At 50.9% G+C, this 20,559-nt stretch overlaps 1 protein-coding gene across 3 annotated transcripts in view; it reads left to right on the top strand.

Moving 5' to 3' along the window:
* SLC6A6 (solute carrier family 6 member 6) overlaps nucleotides 1-20,559 on the top strand; it is a 166,626-nt gene that overhangs the window by 76,203 nt on the left and 69,864 nt on the right. For 2 of the 3 annotated variants that reach the window (XM_059075149.2, XM_059075150.2), the window contains exon 15: nucleotides 110-3,908. In XM_059075149.2, coding sequence (XP_058931132.1) covers nucleotides 110-250 — 141 coding nt within the window. In that variant the 3' untranslated portion in view covers nucleotides 251-3,908. Of the gene's footprint in view, nucleotides 1-109; nucleotides 3,909-20,559 lie in introns of those variants that run through there. The other variant, XM_067043369.1, reaches the window with a different exon arrangement.

Below are 20,559 nucleotides of genomic sequence, written 5' to 3' on the forward strand. Positions count from 1 at the left end.
AGGGTACTTGTTTGGCAAAGGCCGTGGAGCACACTGGCAGGACCCGACGTGAAGAGGGAAACCAGGCCCGCTGACTGGCCTCCCCGTACCTGTCCCCTTCTTTCTCCAGAGACTCAAGTACCTGCTGACCCCGAGGGAACCCAACCGTTGGGCCGTGGAGCGAGAGGGGGCGACGCCCTACAGCTCCCGCATGTCCGTTAACAACGCGCTCAGGAAACCAACCCACATCATAGTGGAGACCATGATGTGAGCTCTCTCCCGGCGGACGGGCTGCTTTCCTGCTGTTTACTAACATTAGATTCTTATAGGACCAGGTTTACAGAGCTTTATATTTGCACTAGGATTTTTTTTTAATTGTCACAGAAAATGTTTGTGTGTGTGCGTGTGCGTGTGTGTGTGTGTGTGTGGTGTCATGTGTATGTGTATTTTGTTTTGATTTGGGGATATTTTGTACAAAAAGAATACCCACGGGCAGCTGTCCGGGGTGAGGCAGAGCTTTCATATGGAATTAGATGTATTTTATGGGAACTTGGTCAATTTTTCTTTGTATTTTTTTTTAACATGTAACTATGTATACACGTCGAGATTGTCCTACACTTTTACCACTTGAATTGATCTTGCCAGCAATAGATCTCGTTTTCAAAAGCAATTCTTCGGTGCTGTGTAGCTGGCAGAAAGTTCTGCCCCTGAAATGCAGGGTGGAATTTTCCTGGGGCAGCAGACGCATTTTGAAGGTGTAGTTACCTTACCAACCTGGTTCAGGTGAAGCAAACAGCTATCTGGCCAGACCCCGAGGGGCTGGAGAAGGGAAGGCTGTCGGGAGATACCTCACGACAGTTGTTTTAGCCAACAAGAGAGAGATGCCAAAATAAGGAGCCAACGCCTCAAATATAAAGGGACCCGAAGCCCACAGATGCGGCCCAACGGGAAAAGTCTGATGCTAAGGGCCCCGGGAACCGTTGCGTCAAGAGCAGAGTCCCTCTCACTTGGAGACTGAGGGGGGCGAGTCAGGGCTGTCCGAGCCATCCGGCTGTGAGGGAGCGGCGGGCTTCCTGGGGCGTCCCGGGAGGCAGTCGAGGCTGCCCAGCAGGACCTGGGGGTCTCAGGGCCTCACACCTCACACAGACGGGGCTGTCGCCTGGATGGGGATTCCGATCAGGTTCCGGGCGCCCCCCCAGACATCTCTCGCAGCTACGCGTGCGTACAGAGGACGTGGCCCCGGGCGCCCGGGCACTGATGTGGGGGAGGGGGCGGTGCTCTCCTTTCCTCAGCTGTCCGCCCTCAGCTCTGTATCGGTCTCTCAGAGGCTCTTGTTGAAGACGCCAGCCCTGGGCCGCCCTGGCGCCCAGCAGGGAGTAGCGGGAGCGAGCTTTCCCTGGGCCGAGGTGCCCCGCAAACTCTCCTGCACATTCAGGCACAGGGACAACCCACGCTGGTGACCTGGGAGATGAGGAAACTCTTTGTTCCCCCCTCCCCGCAAAAGCTGGGGCCGGGTACGCACTATGTGGGGATCGAGGTCAGGAGGTGAGTTAGGGTTGTTCGGGGGCAGGCACCCCAGGACTGGCGTTCCTCCCTGAACCAGGACGGAAGGCACTCCACCTTTAAAATCCCAAGTACGGACACCCCTCCACCCAGCCCGCGTTTGGATCTAAACTGTGCCATTTAAACAGCAACTTCCAAGTTCAGGGTCTAAAGTAAACTGAAACGTGGTCACAACGCAAACGGCAGTGACTGCCTCGGGGGTGTGGAGAGCAGGATCCGGCTCTGGCGTTCAGGGCAGGGGCTCTCTGAATCCTGGGACCCCCTCCCCAAATCTGGGCAGGGGAGGAGTCTCGGGTGTCCCCCTCCCAAGGGGCAGAGGCGATTCTGAACCTCTCGTCTTTAGCAAGCAAGCATTCACAGTCCGCTGTCTCCAAAACATATACCCTGCCAAACAGCACCCAGTCCTATTCCAAACCGTCAGCAAGTCTGTGTGCCTGTTTTACGATGCATTTATGGTTGCTCCTGTGTCTGATTTGATTGTATTGTTTTGGGTTTTTGTCCTGATTTGCTCGAGTAGGAATGCGACCTGTTCTCCTTTGTGTTACGGGACTTTAGTAAACTAACCACCGTCAATGACTGGGGACAGGTTGCGTGCGGGGGCGAGGAGGGCCACAGTGTTTCGGGCTGGTAGGCAAATGGCAACATTCTGGAAAGGGCCCGGAAAAGGCCTCTTCTTGTAAGATTCCCAGACCAAATTCTAGACCAAAGACACGTACAGACCAAGTCCCCAGGCCCCGCCTGGAGGGAAGGTCAGCCACTTTCCCAAGCCTGGTCCTCGCCCATCTCCCGGAGCCCCTGTCTCCACTTGTGACCTCCTGTCTGATACCCTAGCTCTTGTGTATCAGCAGAACTCTGCTCTGTGAGTACAACGTGTAACGGTGTGTGACTTCTGCGGCTCCACATGAAGGAAACTTGTCATTGGAGCTCACGACTCGGGTCTGCCTGTCTCCGGGCCGTCCCCCGTCCACGCCCTGCCTGCGGTGGGTTGGAAATTCTGATGCTTGCAGCCACATCTGGAAGGGATGCAAGAGAGAGCTTTAAAGGATGCTTTTAGCATGCAGAAATGGGTAATGGCCCCAGGATAATCTCACCTGAGGAGATGCTCTGTCCAGCTGGGCCTGGGCCCTCTTAGTCCCTATGCTGGAACCTCACGGTCACTGACAGAGAGGCTTCCTGTGCCCCCGGTCAGCACCCTCGTTGTCAAAGGGGCGTGTTCTCCCCGAGGACCAAAGACCAGCCTTCATGAAAAAGGACATGCTCCGTCCCCAGAGTTCAGGGACGTGGTGAGCTGCGACCCACCCTGTGGCCGTGCTCACGGGCCAGCTGGATCCCAAGCTCTGGCTTAGTGGGACGGGAGCACCGGTCCACCCGGCACCCTCCCCTCAGCAGCCGTCTGGAAGCGAGGCACGGAGACGTCTGTTGCACCACAGGAAACTGAGGTGTCAGGGCAGAGTCCCTCAGACAGGATTTAGCCTGAGGCCACGTGGGAAATTCCCAGGTGGCCGGAAGTGGCCTTGGATGGTTTCTGGGCCATACACAGCTCCCTCTCTGTAGCTCCGGTCCCACATTCTCACCCCAGGTCCCCAGCACACCCCAAGATGGTGGGGAGACAGAGGGGAGAGGGAGCCCCCCTCAGCCCAGCCCAGAGTATTCTTGTGTCCCCAGGAGCCGCTGCACGGTGGTCGGGGCCCCAGCCACCATCTCCCAGCACTGCCCCTCCGGCCGGGGCAATGCCGTGGGCACAGCCAGGGCGCCGGCAGGCGCGCCTCCCTTCCGCACCGAGCCTCAGACACAGTCTGGGAAAGGACCCAAGAGAAACCCCTTCAAGGCGGCTGGAGGTCCCATCCAGCCCTCAAACCCAAGGTCAGGTGGGCCAGGCAAGGCTGTCCACGTGGATGCTATGAATATCACTGTGCAAAAATCCAGCAAAGCACAAACCCACGAAGCAACAAAGCTCAGACATCAAAACTTGGAGAGGGGTGTAGGTACCCAGAAGCCAGGAAATAGCATTCCCCCTCCTCTGTGCTCCCTGCCCGTGCCAGGCTTTCAGACTGCAGCTCGCAAGCTGGGTTGCATTGTTCTCTTATGGGTGTCACTACAGACTATTCTGCCGTGTTCCCTGAGGGATTGGAGCATCTTGTTATATACTTGGCTTCAAATCGAGATGTTGGCTTAATTTTTTTTTAAAACCCAATTCATTTTCGAATCCCTAGCAACTGTGACTGTATTTAGCACAAGAGAATGCTGAGAATGTGGGTCTTGCTTCCTTCCAGAAATATGTCTGGCTCACCAGAACTTTTTTTGAAACTTCAAAATATTTTTAAGATATTTTAAACTTTTGTAAAAAAAAAAACAAAAAAAATCAACCAACAAAGAGACTCTTCTGAGGAGGAGCATTTGTATTTGAATAAAATCCTTGGTGTGTAATTCAGTCTTGCAGTATACAAGCTGTTATGTATAAATGTTTTCTGATATGAATCCCTGTATTTTGCAGGGGTTTTCTTTTCCTCTTTGGCTTTTTAGATAAATATGTATACCTATATTTTAAATTCATCTTTGCTTTTTTTTTTAGAGGAGTTTGTAATCACCTTATAACATGAAAATAAACATTTCGTTTTTAAAATCCAAAACGTGTGGGTTCTGTTCTGATGCAGCTGTCTCTCGTTACGTTTGCCAAGCACTTTACAGTTTACAAAGGGCTTTCGTTTCTGCCCCGGGACGTTCCTCAGAGCGGGGTGTTGTCCTCTGAGGTTGGAGACACTGAGGTAGAGGTTCAGGGGGGCACCGCTTGCCTCAGGGCGCATGAGTCCCCGAAAGAGTGGGGAATCTCCCCAGATTCCGGGTCTGCGCCAGCGGCTCCGCCTGATGCCCTGCGGCTGGGCGGTCTCGTCACGTGAGCCGCGTTGCCATCTGGAGTGACGCACCACCCCCTTCGAGCTGATTGGACGCGGTGCTCACCGCGCACCAGCACCAGGTGGTATCACTTACACCCGGACGAGGGCTCTGACCTTCCGGCCGAGGGAGCGCGCGCACAGGCTGCCGGGAGGCTGCTACGTGACCGGCCCTGGAGGGACGATGCCGCGGAGCCTGGGGCCTCAGAAGCGAGGGCAGTCCGGACCCCGGAGGTCAGTGGTTGGCACAGACATGGTTGGCCTTGGGAATCATGAGCCCAGCCCGCTGTTACGAATGGGGAAACGGAGGCTGGGAGCGGGGCCTGGCTTCCCTGGGGTCACGGAGCAGGTCCGTGTTTGAGGCGGCCTTCGGGGCCACTGGCCCAGCCACCTTTGTGAGTGTGCGAGGTCAGGGGGCTTGCAGGGTCTTCCCCCCACATCCCCAGACCGAAGAACCTTTCTCAGTAACTCATGCTACGTAGACAATGCTAGAGTACAATCTCCCTCCCCACCCTTGCTGTCTGTCTCCCTCCGTCCCTTCTTCGCCGTCTTGGTCACCTGGCCTGTGTTCACATCCTGGTTCCGTCCCTGACTACCCGTGTAAAGTACTTAACCTCCCGCCTCCTTCACGCCTCTCTGATGTTGAGATGGTCACACAGCTCCCTCCAAGGCTGCTGGGGAGGATCTCTAAGGGGATTTCTTTTTTTATTGAAGTATAGTTAACTTGCAAAGTTGTGTTAGTTTCAAGTGTACGGCAATGTGATTCCGTTGTACGTACATATATATACTTTTGCAGATTATTTTCCATTATACGTTGTTATGAGATACTGAGTAGAGTTCCCTCTGCTATACAGTAGGTCCTTGTTGTTTATCTGTTTTATGTAGTGTGTATGTTAATCCCAAACTGTGAATTGATCCCCTCCATCCCTTTTTGTAATTATAAGTTGGTTTTCTATGTCTGTGGGTTGATTTCTGTTTTGTAAATAAGTTCATTTGTATCATTTTTCCATACTCCACAAATAAGTGGTATACATATGGTATTTGTCGTTCTCTGATTTACTTCTCTTAGTATGATAATCTCTAGTCCATCCATGTTGCTGCCAACTGCTTTATTTTATTCTTTCTAAAGCTGAGTAATATGCCATTAAATATATGTACCACACCTGCTTTATCCATTCATCTGTCCGTGGACACTTAGGTTGCTTCCATGTCTTGGCTATTGTAAATGGTAATGCTGTGAACACTGGGGTGCATGTGTCTTTTCGAATTATGGTCTTCTCTGGGTATAGGCCCAGGAGTGGGATTGCTGGATCATATATGGTAACTCTGTTTTCAGTGTTTTAAGGAACCTCCATCCTGTTCTCCAAAGTGGTTGCATCAGTTTACATTCCCACCAACAGTGCAAGAGGGTTCCCTTTTCTCCACACCCTCTCCAGCATTTATTGTTTGTAGATTTTTTGATGATGGCTGTTCTGACTGGTGTGAGGTGATACCTCATTGTGGTTCTGATTTGCATTTCTCTAATAATTAGCGATGTTGAGCAGCTTTTCGTGTGCCTGTTGGCCATCTGTATGTCTTCTTTGCAGAGATGACTATTTAGGTCTTCTGCCCATTTTGTGATTGGGTTGTTTGTTTTCCAGTATTAAGCTGTATGAGCTGTTTGTATATTTTGGAAATTAATTCTTTGTCAGTCACATCGTTTACAAATATTTTCTCCCAATCCGTAGGTTGTCTTTTTGTTTGCTTGTTTATTGCTGCCTTTGCTGAGCAAAAGTTTTTAAGTTTAATTAGGTACCATTTGTTTATTTTTCTTTTTATTTCCACTACTCTAGGGGACGGATCCAAAAAAATACCGCTGCGATTTATGTCAAAGATTGTTCTGCCTATGTTTTCCTCTAGGAGTTTTATAGTATCTGGTCTTACATTTAGGTCTCTAATCCATTTTGAGTTTATTTTAGTGTATGGTGTTAGGGCGGGTTCTAATTTCATTCTTTTACATGTAGCTGTCCAGTTTTCCCAGCACCTCTTATTGAACAGACTGTCTTTTCTCCATTGTGTATCCCTGCCTCCTTTGTCATAGATGAATTGATCATAAGTGTGTGGGTTTATTTCTGGGCTTTCTATCCTGTTCCATTGATCATTATGTCGGTTTTCTATGCCAGTACCATATTGGTTTTTTGTTTTTCTGTTTTTAATAAATTTATTTATTTATTTATTTTTGGCTGCATCGGGTCTTCGTTGCTGCGTGCGGGCTTTCTCTAGTTGCGGCGAGCAGAGGCTCCTCTTCGTTGCGGTGCACGGGCTTCTCATCGCGGTGGCTTCTCCTGTTGTGGAGCGTGGGCTTCAGTAGTTGTGGCTCGTGGGCTCTAGAGCGCAGACTCAGCAGTTGTGGCGCACGGGCTTAGCTGCTCCGCGGCATGTGGGATCTTCCTGGACCAGTGATCGAACCCGTGTCCCCTGCGTCGGCAGGCGGGTTCTTAACCAATTTGCCACCAGGGAAGCCCACTATGTAGCTTTGTAGTATAGTCTGAAGTCAGGGAGCTTGATTCCTCCAGCACTGTTCTTTCTGAAGATTGTTCTGGCTATTTGGAGTCTTTTGTGTTTCCATACAAATTTTTAAAAATTTTGTGCTAGTGCTGTGAAAAGTGCCCTTGGTAATTGGAGGGGGACTGCACTGAATCTGTAGACCGCTTCGAACAGCGTGGTCATCTTAAGGATATTGAGGCTTCCGATCCGAGAACACCGTATATCCTTCTGTTTGTTACAGGGGATTCTCGCAAAGCCCTCAGAGCGCTGCTTGGCTTGCAGCCAGGTTGTAGGACCGGTGCTGCCTCTCTGTCTTGCCTGGCCTGGCCCACACCTCCGGCCTGTTTCAGAAGAGCCCCAAGCCTGTCCCCCTCCCAGCGCCAGGGAGAGCAGCAGTGCCCCGTGCACAGCTCTGGCCCCCAGCAACTCTGGCCCAGCCACGTAAATGCACCAGGTGTGGCCCAGAGCCGGCTTGCACACCCTCCAAGACAAGCTGCTCACTCCCTCCTGCATAGCTGATGGCGAGAGGCTCTTCCTCTGTTCACAGAGCTGTGGTTCTTCCAGCCAGGCCCAGCCCTGCACTCCGGGCCCATCCTGCCCTGGAGCCCATTTGGAGACTCAGGAACATGGCTGGGCCCCCACCCAGGCTAAAGGGGCTCCATACAGCAGACCCAGCACTCACCTGCCTCAGTGGCTTCCCCTGCACACAGAACAAAATCCTTAGTCCCCACTCAAGCCTCACGCCTGGGCCCTGCAATCTCGAGCCCCACACCCCTTCCTGGCCTCCTTTCTCTTCCTGAGCTCACCAACCTCATTCCACCTCAGGGCCCTTGCACTTGCTGTGCCCTCTGCCTGGGACACTCTACCTCTAGATATCCGCACAAATGTCACCTTCCCGACCCCTGAACGAAAGCCCCCGGTCACTCTATCCCATGACTCTCTGGTTCTCTCCACCGCGCTATCTACCTCTTAGAATAATTCCTTATGACTCACTCACTGGTTCACTGTCTTGCACGAGAATATAACCCTCCTGCATGCAGACAGGTCCTCATCTGTCTTGTTCATGAAGTTTGCCAAGGGGGTAGACTGATGCGTACTACGTTAGTGCTTTTTGAGTTAATGCATTAATCAAAAGCAGGTGAGATGTGACAAGATCCAAAAGAAAGATGACTCCTGCCAACCTCTGGTTTTCTTTCTTCTTTCTTTTAAATTGACGAGTAGTTCATTTAAAATACTGTTAGGTTCTGAAATACACCGGAGTGATTCAGATATATATGTATATATAAATTTAAATATAGGGCTTCTCTGGCGGCACAGTGGTTAAGAATCCGCCTGCCAGTGCAGGGGACACGGGTTCGAGCCCTGGTCCGGGAAGATCCCACGCGCCGCGGAGCAACTAAGCCCAGGGGCTACAACTGCTGAGCCTGCGCTCTAGAGCCTGTGAGCCACAACTACTGAGCCCACATGCCACAACTACTGAAGCCCGTGCGCCTAGAGCCCGTGCTCCACAACAAGAGAAGCCAGCACAATGTGAAGCCCGCGCACTGCAACGAAGACCCAATGCAACCAAAACCAAATAGATAAATACATTTTTAAAAAATAAAAAATAAAATAAATTTAATTATATGTATTTAAATATATACAGATAGAAGATATTGAGTAGAAGATATTGAATCTAATTCCCAGTGTGTATACTAAGACGCTGTTGATTATGCATTATGTGTACAGCAGTCTGTATCCGCTAAACACAACCTCCTATTTATCCTTCCCCCACACATTTCTCCCTTGGGAACCATAAGATCCTTACCTATTTCTGTTTTGTAAATAAGTTCACGAGTATCATTCTTCTAAATTCCACATGTAGGTGATATTATAAAATACTTCTTTTCTCTGTCTGACGTCTTTCACTTAGTATGACAAACGCTAGGTCTGTCCATGTTGCCAGAAATGGCATTATTTTATTCTTTTTGTTGGTTGAGCATTCTGTTTTGTGTGCGTGTTTATATATACACACACATGCCACATCTTCTGTGAAATTTATCTCTCACTAGACACTTAGGTTGCTTCCATGTCCTGGCTATTTTAAATAGCGTTCCTATGAACGCTGGGATGCATGTGTCTTTTCGAACCTATGGTCTTCTCCAGATATATGCCCAGGACTAGGATTTCTGGATCGCTAGGTAGCTCACGTTTTGGATTTTTAAAAATCCTACGTACTTTTCTCCATAGTGGCTGTTCCCAATGTGCATTACAACCAGCAGCTGAGGACGTTCCCACTTTATCCATATCCTCTCCCAAATTTATAATTTGTACTCATTTGGATGATACACATTCTGACTAGTGCAAAGTTACCTCAGTGTACTTTCCATTTGCATTTCTGTAATAATTACCAATATTCAGCAGCATGTCATATGCGTTTGTATTATTACAAACAGGGTGAGTAAAATTTCCCTCTTGAAATTGGCTACGGGAAAGTCTACTCTATTACAAACTTCCTTTCGATTACCTAACCCAGGTTATTTTTTAAGGACACGTGTCATGAAAAGCCCCACAGGCTTTGTGAACAAAACGTGACTTGTAGCACCGGTTGTAAAATTGGTGGATCCTGAAATTGCGCTTCCACCGAGAAAGGCAGAGACACTACAGCTTTCAGGGGGTGCCTTTGCAGACACATCCTCCTCAACTCTCCCAGCTCCGCCTCAGTGCACCCTTGGGACACCAGGCTGCTCAAGCTCCGGGGATGGGACACCATCGCATATCACCGACGCTAGAGGCGAAAAACGTACTCATTTCTTTCTTTCCTTTTACATCCTTTTAAATTGATTGATTGATTGTGTGTGTGGTACGCGAGCCTCTCACTGTTGTGGCCTCTGCCGTCGCGGAGCGCAGGCTCCGGACGCGCAGGCTCAGCAGACATGGCTCACGGGCCCAGCCGCTCCACGGCACGTGGGATCTTCCCGGACCGGGGCACGAACCCGTGTCCCCTGCATCGGCAGGCGGACTCCCAACCACTGCGCCACCAGGGAAGCCCTTACGTCCTTTTTAAAATAATTCTGATGTTATGTGGCACTAGAGTTGATTTCCAAAGTGGTGTTTGGTGTAGGTGCACAGCAAGCTGATTCACTCACACATGTAATATACCTAGTGTTTTGCGGGTTCCTTTTCCATATAGGTTATTGCAGAACGTCGAGTAGAGGTCCTGGTGTTGTACGGTAGTCCTTGCCGAGCGCGTGTTTTATGTACGTGTTTATAGGTAGGTTACTGCGTACGGTTCCATGCGAACCGCCTGACTTGTATCTCCTCGCCACCTTTCTTTGTTGGTAACCCTAGGTGTATTTTGAAAGTCGCTGAGTCCGCTTCTGGTTTGTAACTAGTTCAGTTGTATGTATGTTTCCGTTCCTCCTGTAAGTGCTCTCATATGATACTGGTCCTCCTCTGTCTGACTGACTTCACTCAGTGTTTTGGCATCCCTGGTTCACCCATAGTGCTTCTCAGGGCATTATTTCATTCTTTTTCCTGGCTGACTAACAGGCCCTTGTACACACGTGGCACCTCCTTTTTATGTATTCATCACTCGCTGGACTATTTGGTAGTTTCTGTGTCTTGGCGATTGTAAATAGTGCGGCAATGAACGTTGGGGTGCATGTGTTTTCTTTTTTTTTTTTTTTTTGCGGTCCACGGGCCTCTCACTGTTGTGGCCTCTCCCGTTGCGGAGCACAGGCTCCGGACGCACAGGCTCAGCGGCCATGGCTCACGGGCCCAGCCGCTCCGCGGCACGTGGGATCCTCCCGGACCGGGGCACGAACCCGTGTCCCCTGCATCGGCAGGCGGACGCACAGGAGTGGGACAGCAGAAATATAGGGTCGCATTCTCCTTAGTTTTTTAGGGACTGGGATACAGCGCTTTCTAGTGGCGGTTACCAATGTACGTTTCCACTCACCCAGTGGGAAGGTGTGGCGAGCATTGCCCTCTGAGGAAGGTGCCATCAAGACCCTCATAAGCCTCAGGGCCCGACTGTCCTCTCCTTGGTCTGCATCCTGGACTTGATGGTATGAACGTACAAAAGGAGATGGCCTTTGGCCAAATCGCTCCAGGGACCTGCTCAGTTACTGGGAGTCCCTGGTTGTTCCCTCAAGCTAGGAAAAGCAACCCTGGAGGGGAAATTGGTGCCTTTGAGGGAGAAGCCGAGAAGCCAATCAACCAGCTGATGCCGATAAGGCGTGACGAAGCAAATTCCCTGCTTTAGGGGGATATAGACGGCTATGCTTTGTTACTAAGCTTGCCTTGCAACCATCAGTTGTCTGTGCCCTTCTGATCCCGTACCTTGGTGCGTTCCGTTCCCTACCCCCTCTCGTCGGTTGTTGCTGCACTTTGAGGACCCGCCGCGGCTGGCGGCAGGAAGGTTCCCTTTTCTCCACACTCAGTCCCCATCGATTGTTTGTAGACTTTTTGAGGCTGGCCACTCTGCCTGCTGGGAGGCGATGCCTCGTTACACTTTGGATTTTTATTTCTCCAATAATGAGCGATGTTCTGCATCTTGTCGTGGTGTGTAATGTTTTGTTTTTTAAACAGTGTGAGTAACCTTTCCCTCTTGAGATTTGGTTTCTTGAAAGTCTGTGTGTTTCGAATATTTTTTCGATTACAAACCCAGGTCATTTTTGAGGACACGTGTCATTAAAAGCCCTACAGGCTTCGTAAATACGAGTTGCCCTGAAACGCCGCTTGTAATGTTGTTGTTACGGGAAACGTCCACAAGGCGGCAGCATTTCTTCGTGCCCAACTCTGGTTCTTTGGCAACCAAAAGCTTTAAGAAAATTCATCTTACTGGGCTGTGAATTAGAGGGGAAGGTGCCAGAGGCAACACCCAAGGGCCTGTGTGTCCCTATCTCTTCCCCGTTAAGCTTCACGCCCCGAAAATTCCGAACCCTGGCTAAAGCACCCTGCTGGGGGTGCTGCGGTGTGCAGGTGGGGTGAGTCCTGGCAAGGAGGCTGGACGTGGGAACTCCACCGGCAGCAGCCGTGGAGGCTCGGTCACTTTTGGAGTCTCCTGCAGCCCAGACGTTCCGCCACGGTTTGGGTGCACTCGGCTTCCTTTCAGCTCTAGGAGGGCCCACCTAGATTCCGAAGTTTTGGTTCCACCCAGAAAGGCAGAGACACTACAGCTTCAAGGGGGTGCCTTTGCAGACACATCCTACGCACGTCTCTGCGCTCCGCCTCAGTGCACCCTTGGGACCCTAGGCTGCTCAGGCTGCGGTGATGTGACACCAGCGCATATCACCGAGGCCAGAGCCAGAAAGCGTACCCAATTCTTTCCTTGTACTTTCTTTTTTAGCTTAATTCTGATGTTATGTGGCACTAGAGTTGATTTCCAAAGTGGTGTTTGGTGTAGGTGCACAGCAAGCTGATTCACTTACACATGTAATATACCTAGTGTTTTGCGGGTTCCTTTTCCACATAGGTTATTGCAGAACGTCGAGTAGAGGTCCTGGTGTTGTACGGTAGTCCTTGCCGAGCGCGTGTTTTATGTACGTGTTTATAGGTAGGTTACTGCGTACGGTTCCATGCGAACCGCCTGACTTGTATCTCCTCGCCACCTTTCTTTGTTGGTAACCCTAGGTGTATTTTGAAAGTCGCTGAGTCTGCTTCTGGTTTGTAACTAGTTCAGTTGTATGTATGTTTCCGTTCCTCCTGTAAGTGCTATCATATGATACTGGTCCTCCTCTGTCTGACTGACTTCACTCAGTGTTTTGGCATCCCTGGTTCACCCATAGTGCTTCTCAGGGCATTATTTCATTCTTTTTCCTGGCTGACTAACAGGCCCTTGTACACACGTGGCACCTCCTTTTTATGTATTCATCACTCGCTGGACTATTTGGTAGTTTCTGTGTCTTGGCGATTGTAAATAGTGCGGCAATGAACGTTGGGGTGCATGTGTTTTCTTTTTTTTTTTTTTTTGCGGTCCACGGGCCTCTCACTGTTGTGGCCTCTCCCGTTGCGGAGCACAGGCTCCGGACGCACAGGCTCAGCGGCCATGGCTCACGGGCCCAGCCGCTCCGCGGCACGTGGGATCCTCCCGGACCGGGGCACGAACCCGTGTCCCCTGCATCGGCAGGCGGACGCACAGGAGTGGGACAGCAGAAATATAGGGTCGCATTCTCCTTAGTTTTTTAGGGACTGGGATACAGCGCTTTCTAGTGGCGGTTACCAATGTACGTTTCCACTCACCCAGTGGGAAGGTGTGGCGAGCATTGCCCTCTGAGGAAGGCGCCATCAAGACCCTCATAAGCCTCAGGGCCCGACTGTCCTCTCCTTGGTCTGCATCCTGGACTTGATGGTATGAACGTACAAAAGGAGATGGCCTTTGGCCAAATCGCTCCAGGGACCTGCTCAGTTACTGGGAGTCCCTGGTTGTTCCCTCAAGCTAGGAAAAGCAACCCTGGAGGGGAAATTGGTGCCTTTGAGGGAGAAGCCGAGAAGCCAATCAACCAGCTGATGCCGATAAGGCGTGACGAAGCAAATTCCCTGCTTTAGGGGGATATAGACGGCTATGCTTTGTTACTAAGCTTGCCTTGCAACCATCAGTTGTCTGTGCCCTTCTGATCCCGTACCTTGGTGCGTTCCGTTCCCTACCCCCTCTCGTCGGTTGTTGCTGCACTTTGAGGACCCGCCGCGGCTGGCGGCAGGAAGGTTCCCTTTTCTCCACACTCAGTCCCCATCGATTGTTTGTAGACTTTTTGAGGCTGGCCACTCTGCCTGCTGGGAGGCGATGCCTCGTTACACTTTGGATTTTTATTTCTCCAATAATGAGCGATGTTCTGCATCTTGTCGTGGTGTGTAATGTTTTGTTTTTTAAACAGTGTGAGTAACCTTTCCCTCTTGAGATTTGGTTTCTTGAAAGTCTGTGTGTTTCGAATATTTTTTCGATTACAAACCCAGGTCATTTTTGAGGACACGTGTCATTAAAAGCCCTACAGGCTTCGTAAATACGAGTTGCCCTGAAACGCCGCTTGTAATGTTGTTGTTACGGGAAACGTCCACAAGGCGGCAGCATTTCTTCGTGCCCAACTCTGGTTCTTTGGCAACCAAAAGCTTTAAGAAAATTCATCTTACTGGGCTGTGAATTAGAGGGGAAGGTGCCAGAGGCAACACCCAAGGGCCTGTGTGTCCCTATCTCTTCCCCGTTAAGCTTCACGCCCCGAAAATTCCGAACCCTGGCTAAAGCACCCTGCTGGGGGTGCTGCGGTGTGCAGGTGGGGTGAGTCCTGGCAAGGAGGCTGGACGTGGGAACTCCACCGGCAGCAGCCGTGGAGGCTCGGTCACTTTTGGAGTCTCCTGCAGCCCAGACGTTCCGCCACGGTTTGGGTGCACTCGGCTTCCTTTCAGCTCTAGGAGGGCCCACCTAGATTCCGAAGTTTTGGTTCCACCCAGAAAGGCAGAGACACTACAGCTTCAAGGGGGTGCCTTTGCAGACACATCCTACGCACGTCTCTGCGCTCCGCCTCAGTGCACCCTTGGGACCCTAGGCTGCTCAGGCTGCGGTGATGTGACACCAGCGCATATCACCGAGGCCAGAGCCAGAAAGCGTACCCAATTCTTTCCTTGTACTTTCTTTTTTAGCTTAATTCTGATGTTATGTGGCACTAGAGTTGATTTCCAAAGTGGTGTTTGGTGTAGGTGCACAGCAAGCTGATTCACTTACACATGTAATGTACCTAGTGTTTTGTCTTGACGATTGTAAATAGTCCCGAAATGAACGTTGGGGTGCATGTGTCTTTTTGAATTATGCATTTTCCCGAGTAACGCCCAGTAGTGGACTGCAGAAGTGTAGCGACTCTTTCTCTTTAGTTTTCTAGGAACTGGGATACAGTGTTTTCTAGTGGCGGTTATCAAAGGACATTTCCAGTCACCGAGTGGGAAGGTTCCCTTTTCTCCACACTCAGTCCCCATCGATTGTTTGTAGACTTGCTGATGTTGGCCACTCTGCCTGCTGGGAGGCGATGCCTCGTTACACTTTGCATTTGCATCTGTCCAATAATGAGCCATGTTCTGCATCTTGTCGTGGTGTGAATTATTATTTCTTAAACAGTGTGAGTAAACTTTCCCTTTTGAAATTTGGCTTCTTGAAAGTCTGTGTGTTTGGGATGGAATTTTTCTTCTGTTACCTAACCCAGGTCATTTTGGAGGACACGTGTCACTAAAAGCCCCACAGGCTTTGTGAATATGAGGTGCCCTCAGGCACCGGTTGTAAAGGTGTTGTTGCGGGAAACGTCCACAAGGCGGCAGCATTTCTTCGTGCCCAACTCTGGCTCTTTGGCAACCAAAAGCTTTAAGAAAATTCATCTTACTGGGCTGTGAATTAGAGGGGAAGGTGCCAGAGGCAACACCCAAGGGCCTGTGTGTCCCTATCTCTTCCCCGTTAAGCTTCACGCCCCGAAAATTCCGAACCCTGGCTAAAGCACCCTGCTGGGGGTGCTGCGGTGTGCAGGTGGGGTGAGTCCTGGCAAGGAGGCTGGACGGGGGAACTCCACCGGCAGCAGCCGTGGAGGCTCGGTCACTTTTGGAGTCTCCTGCAGCCCAGACGTTCCGCCACGGTTTGGGTGCACTCGGCTTCCTTTCAGCTCTAGGAGGGCCCACCTAGATTCCGAAGTTTTGGTTCCACCCAGAAAGGCAGAGACACTACAGCTTCAAGGGGGTGCCTTTGCAGACACATCCTACGCACGTCTCTGCGCTCCGCCTCAGTGCACCCTTGGGACCCTAGGCTGCTCAGGCTGCGGTGATGTGACACCAGCGCATATCACCGAGGCCAGAGCCAGAAAGCGTACCCAATTCTTTCCTTGTACTTTCTTTTTTAGCTTAATTCTGATGTTATGTGGCACTAGAGTTGATTTCCAAAGTGGTGTTTGGTGTAGGTGCACAGCAAGCTGATTCACTTACACATGTAATATACCTAGTGTTTTGCGGGTTCCTTTTCCACATAGGTTATTGCAGAACGTCGAGTAGAGGTCCTGGTGTTGTACGGTAGTCCTTGCCGAGCGCGTGTTTTATGTACGTGTTTATAGGTAGGTTACTGCGTACGGTTCCACGCGCACCGCCTGACTTGTATCTCCTCGCCACCTTTCTTTGTTGGTAACCCTAGGTGTATTTTGAAAGTCGCTGAGTCTGCTTCTGGTTTGTAACTAGTTCAGTTGTATATATGTTTCCGTTCCTCCTGTAAGTGCTATCATATGATACTGGTCCTCCTCTGTCTGACTGACTTCACTCAGTGTTTTGGCATCCCTGGTTCACCCATAGTGCTTCTCAGGGCATTATTTCATTCTTTTTCCTGGCTGACTAACAGGCCCTTGTACACACGTGGCACCTCCTTTTTATGTATTCATCACTCGCTGGACTATTTGGTAGTTTCTGTGTCTTGGCGATTGTAAATAGTGCGGCAATGAACGTTGGGGTGCATGTGTTTTCTTTTTTTTTTTTTTTTGCGGTCCACGGGCCTCTCACTGTTGTGGCCTCTCCCGTTGCGGAGCACAGGCTCCGGACGCACAGGCTCAGCGGCCATGGCTCACGGGCCCAGCCGCTCCGCGGCACGTGGGATCCTCCCGGACCGGGGCACGAACCCGTGTCCCCTGCATCGGCAGGCGGACGCACAGGAGTGGGACAGCAGAAATATAGGGTCGCATTCTCCTTAGTTTTTTAGGGACTGGGATACAGCGCTTTCTAGTGGCGGTTACCAATGTACGTTTCCACTCACCCAGTGGGAAGGTGTGGCGAGCATTGCCCTCTGAGGAAGGCGCCATCAAGACCCTCATAAGCCTCAGGGCCCGACTGTCCTCTCCTTGGTCTGCATCCTGGACTTGATGGTATGAACGTACAAAAGGAGATGGCCTTTGGCCAAATCGCTCCAGGGACCTGCTCAGTTACTGGGAGTCCCTGGTTGTTCCCTCAAGCTAGGAAAAGCAACCCTGGAGGGGAAATTGGTGCCTTTGAGGGAGAAGCCGAGAAGCCAATCAACCAGCTGATGCCGATAAGGCGTGACGAAGCAAATTCCCTGCTTTAGGGGGATATAGACGGCTATGCTTTGTTACTAAGCTTGCCTTGCAACCATCAGTTGTCTGTGCCCTTCTGATCCCGTACCTTGGTGCGTTCCGTTCCCTACCCCCTCTCGTCGGTTGTTGCTGCACTTTGAGGACCCGCCGCGGCTGGCGGCAGGAAGGTTCCCTTTTCTCCACACTCAGTCCCCATCGATTGTTTGTAGACTTTTTGAGGCTGGCCACTCTGCCTGCTGGGAGGCGATGCCTCGTTACACTTTGGATTTTTATTTCTCCAATAATGAGCGATGTTCTGCATCTTGTCGTGGTGTGTAATGTTTTGTTTTTTAAACAGTGTGAGTAACCTTTCCCTCTTGAGATTTGGTTTCTTGAAAGTCTGTGTGTTTCGAATATTTTTTCGATTACAAACCCAGGTCATTTTTGAGGACACGTGTCATTAAAAGCCCTACAGGCTTCGTAAATACGAGTTGCCCTGAAACGCCGCTTGTAATGTTGTTGTTACGGGAAACGTCCACAAGGCGGCAGCATTTCTTCGTGCCCAACTCTGGTTCTTTGGCAACCAAAAGCTTTAAGAAAATTCATCTTACTGGGCTGTGAATTAGAGGGGAAGGTGCCAGAGGCAACACCCAAGGGCCTGTGTGTCCCTATCTCTTCCCCGTTAAGCTTCACGCCCCGAAAATTCCGAACCCTGGCTAAAGCACCCTGCTGGGGGTGCTGCGGTGTGCAGGTGGGGTGAGTCCTGGCAAGGAGGCTGGACGTGGGAACTCCACCGGCAGCAGCCGTGGAGGCTCGGTCACTTTTGGAGTCTCCTGCAGCCCAGACGTTCCGCCACGGTTTGGGTGCACTCGGCTTCCTTTCAGCTCTAGGAGGGCCCACCTAGATTCCGAAGTTTTGGTTCCACCCAGAAAGGCAGAGACACTACAGCTTCAAGGGGGTGCCTTTGCAGACACATCCTACGCACGTCTCTGCGCTCCGCCTCAGTGCACCCTTGGGACCCTAGGCTGCTCAGGCTGCGGTGATGTGACACCAGCGCATATCACCGAGGCCAGAGCCAGAAAGCGTACCCAATTCTTTCCTTGTACTTTCTTTTTTAGCTTAATTCTGATGTTATGTGGCACTAGAGTTGATTTCCAAAGTGGTGTTTGGTGTAGGTGCACAGCAAGCTGATTCACTTACACATGTAATGTACCTAGTGTTTTGTCTTGACGATTGTAAATAGTCCCGAAATGAACGTTGGGGTGCATGTGTCTTTTTGAATTATGCATTTTCCCGAGTAACGCCCAGTAGTGGACTGCAGAAGTGTAGCGACTCTTTCTCTTTAGTTTTCTAGGAACTGGGATACAGTGTTTTCTAGTGGCGGTTATCAAAGGACATTTCCAGTCACCGAGTGGGAAGGTTCCCTTTTCTCCACACTCAGTCCCCATCGATTGTTTGTAGACTTGCTGATGTTGGCCACTCTGCCTGCTGGGAGGCGATGCCTCGTTACACTTTGCATTTGCATCTGTCCAATAATGAGCCATGTTCTGCATCTTGTCGTGGTGTGAATTATTATTTCTTAAACAGTGTGAGTAAACTTTCCCTTTTGAAATTTGGCTTCTTGAAAGTCTGTGTGTTTGGGATGGAATTTTTCTTCTGTTACCTAACCCAGGTCATTTTGGAGGACACGTGTCACTAAAAGCCCCACAGGCTTTGTGAATATGAGGTGCCCTCAGGCACCGGTTGTAAAGGTGTTGTTGCGGGAAACGTCCACAAGGCGGCAGCATTTCTTCGTGCCCAACTCTGGCTCTTTGGCAACCAAAAGCTTTAAGAAAATTCATCTTACTGGGCTGTGAATTAGAGGGGAAGGTGCCAGAGGCAACACCCAAGGGCCTGTGTGTCCCTATCTCTTCCCCGTTAAGCTTCACGCCCCGAAAATTCCGAACCCTGGCTAAAGCACCCTGCTGGGGGTGCTGCGGTGTGCAGGTGGGGTGAGTCCTGGCAAGGAGGCTGGACGGGGGAACTCCACCGGCAGCAGCCGTGGAGGCTCGGTCACTTTTGGAGTCTCCTGCAGCCCAGACGTTCCGCCACGGTTTGGGTGCACTCGGCTTCCTTTCAGCTCTAGGAGGGCCCACCTAGATTCCGAAGTTTTGGTTCCACCCAGAAAGGCAGAGACACTACAGCTTCAAGGGGGTGCCTTTGCAGACACATCCTACGCACGTCTCTGCGCTCCGCCTCAGTGCACCCTTGGGACCCTAGGCTGCTCAGGCTGCGGTGATGTGACACCAGCGCATATCACCGAGGCCAGAGCCAGAAAGCGTACCCAATTCTTTCCTTGTACTTTCTTTTTTAGCTTAATTCTGATGTTATGTGGCACTAGAGTTGATTTCCAAAGTGGTGTTTGGTGTAGGTGCACAGCAAGCTGATTCACTTACACATGTAATATACCTAGTGTTTTGCGGGTTCCTTTTCCACATAGGTTATTGCAGAACGTCGAGTAGAGGTCCTGGTGTTGTACGGTAGTCCTTGCCGAGCGCGTGTTTTATGTACGTGTTTATAGGTAGGTTACTGCGTACGGTTCCACGCGCACCGCCTGACTTGTATCTCCTCGCCACCTTTCTTTGTTGGTAACCCTAGGTGTATTTTGAAAGTCGCTGAGTCTGCTTCTGGTTTGTAACTAGTTCAGTTGTATGTATGTTTCCGTTCCTCCTGTAAGTGCTATCATATGATACTGGTCCTCCTCTGTCTGACTGACTTCACTCAGTGTTTTGGCATCCCTGGTTCACCCATAGTGCTTCTCAGGGCATTATTTCATTCTTTTTCCTGGCTGACTAACAGGCCCTTGTACACACGTGGCACCTCCTTTTTATGTATTCATCACTCGCTGGACTATTTGGTAGTTTCTGTGTCTTGGCGATTGTAAATAGTGCGGCAATGAACGTTGGGGTGCATGTGTTTTCTTTTTTTTTTTTTTTTGCGGTCCACGGGCCTCTCACTGTTGTGGCCTCTCCCGTTGCGGAGCACAGGCTCCGGACGCACAGGCTCAGCGGCCATGGCTCACGGGCCCAGCCGCTCCGCGGCACGTGGGATCCTCCCGGACCGGGGCACGAACCCGTGTCCCCTGCATCGGCAGGCGGACGCACAGGAGTGGGACAGCAGAAATATAGGGTCGCATTCTCCTTAGTTTTTTAGGGACTGGGATACAGCGCTTTCTAGTGGCGGTTACCAATGTACGTTTCCACTCACCCAGTGGGAAGGTGTGGCGAGCATTGCCCTCTGAGGAAGGCGCCATCAAGACCCTCATAAGCCTCAGGGCCCGACTGTCCTCTCCTTGGTCTGCATCCTGGACTTGATGGTATGAACGTACAAAAGGAGATGGCCTTTGGCCAAATCGCTCCAGGGACCTGCTCAGTTACTGGGAGTCCCTGGTTGTTCCCTCAAGCTAGGAAAAGCAACCCTGGAGGGGAAATTGGTGCCTTTGAGGGAGAAGCCGAGAAGCCAATCAACCAGCTGATGCCGATAAGGCGTGACGAAGCAAATTCCCTGCTTTAGGGGGATATAGACGGCTATGCTTTGTTACT

The sequence above is a fragment of the Kogia breviceps genome, chromosome 10 (genome assembly GCF_026419965.1).
Source record: "Kogia breviceps isolate mKogBre1 chromosome 10, mKogBre1 haplotype 1, whole genome shotgun sequence".
NCBI classification, from domain to species: Eukaryota; Metazoa; Chordata; class Mammalia; order Artiodactyla; family Physeteridae; genus Kogia; species Kogia breviceps.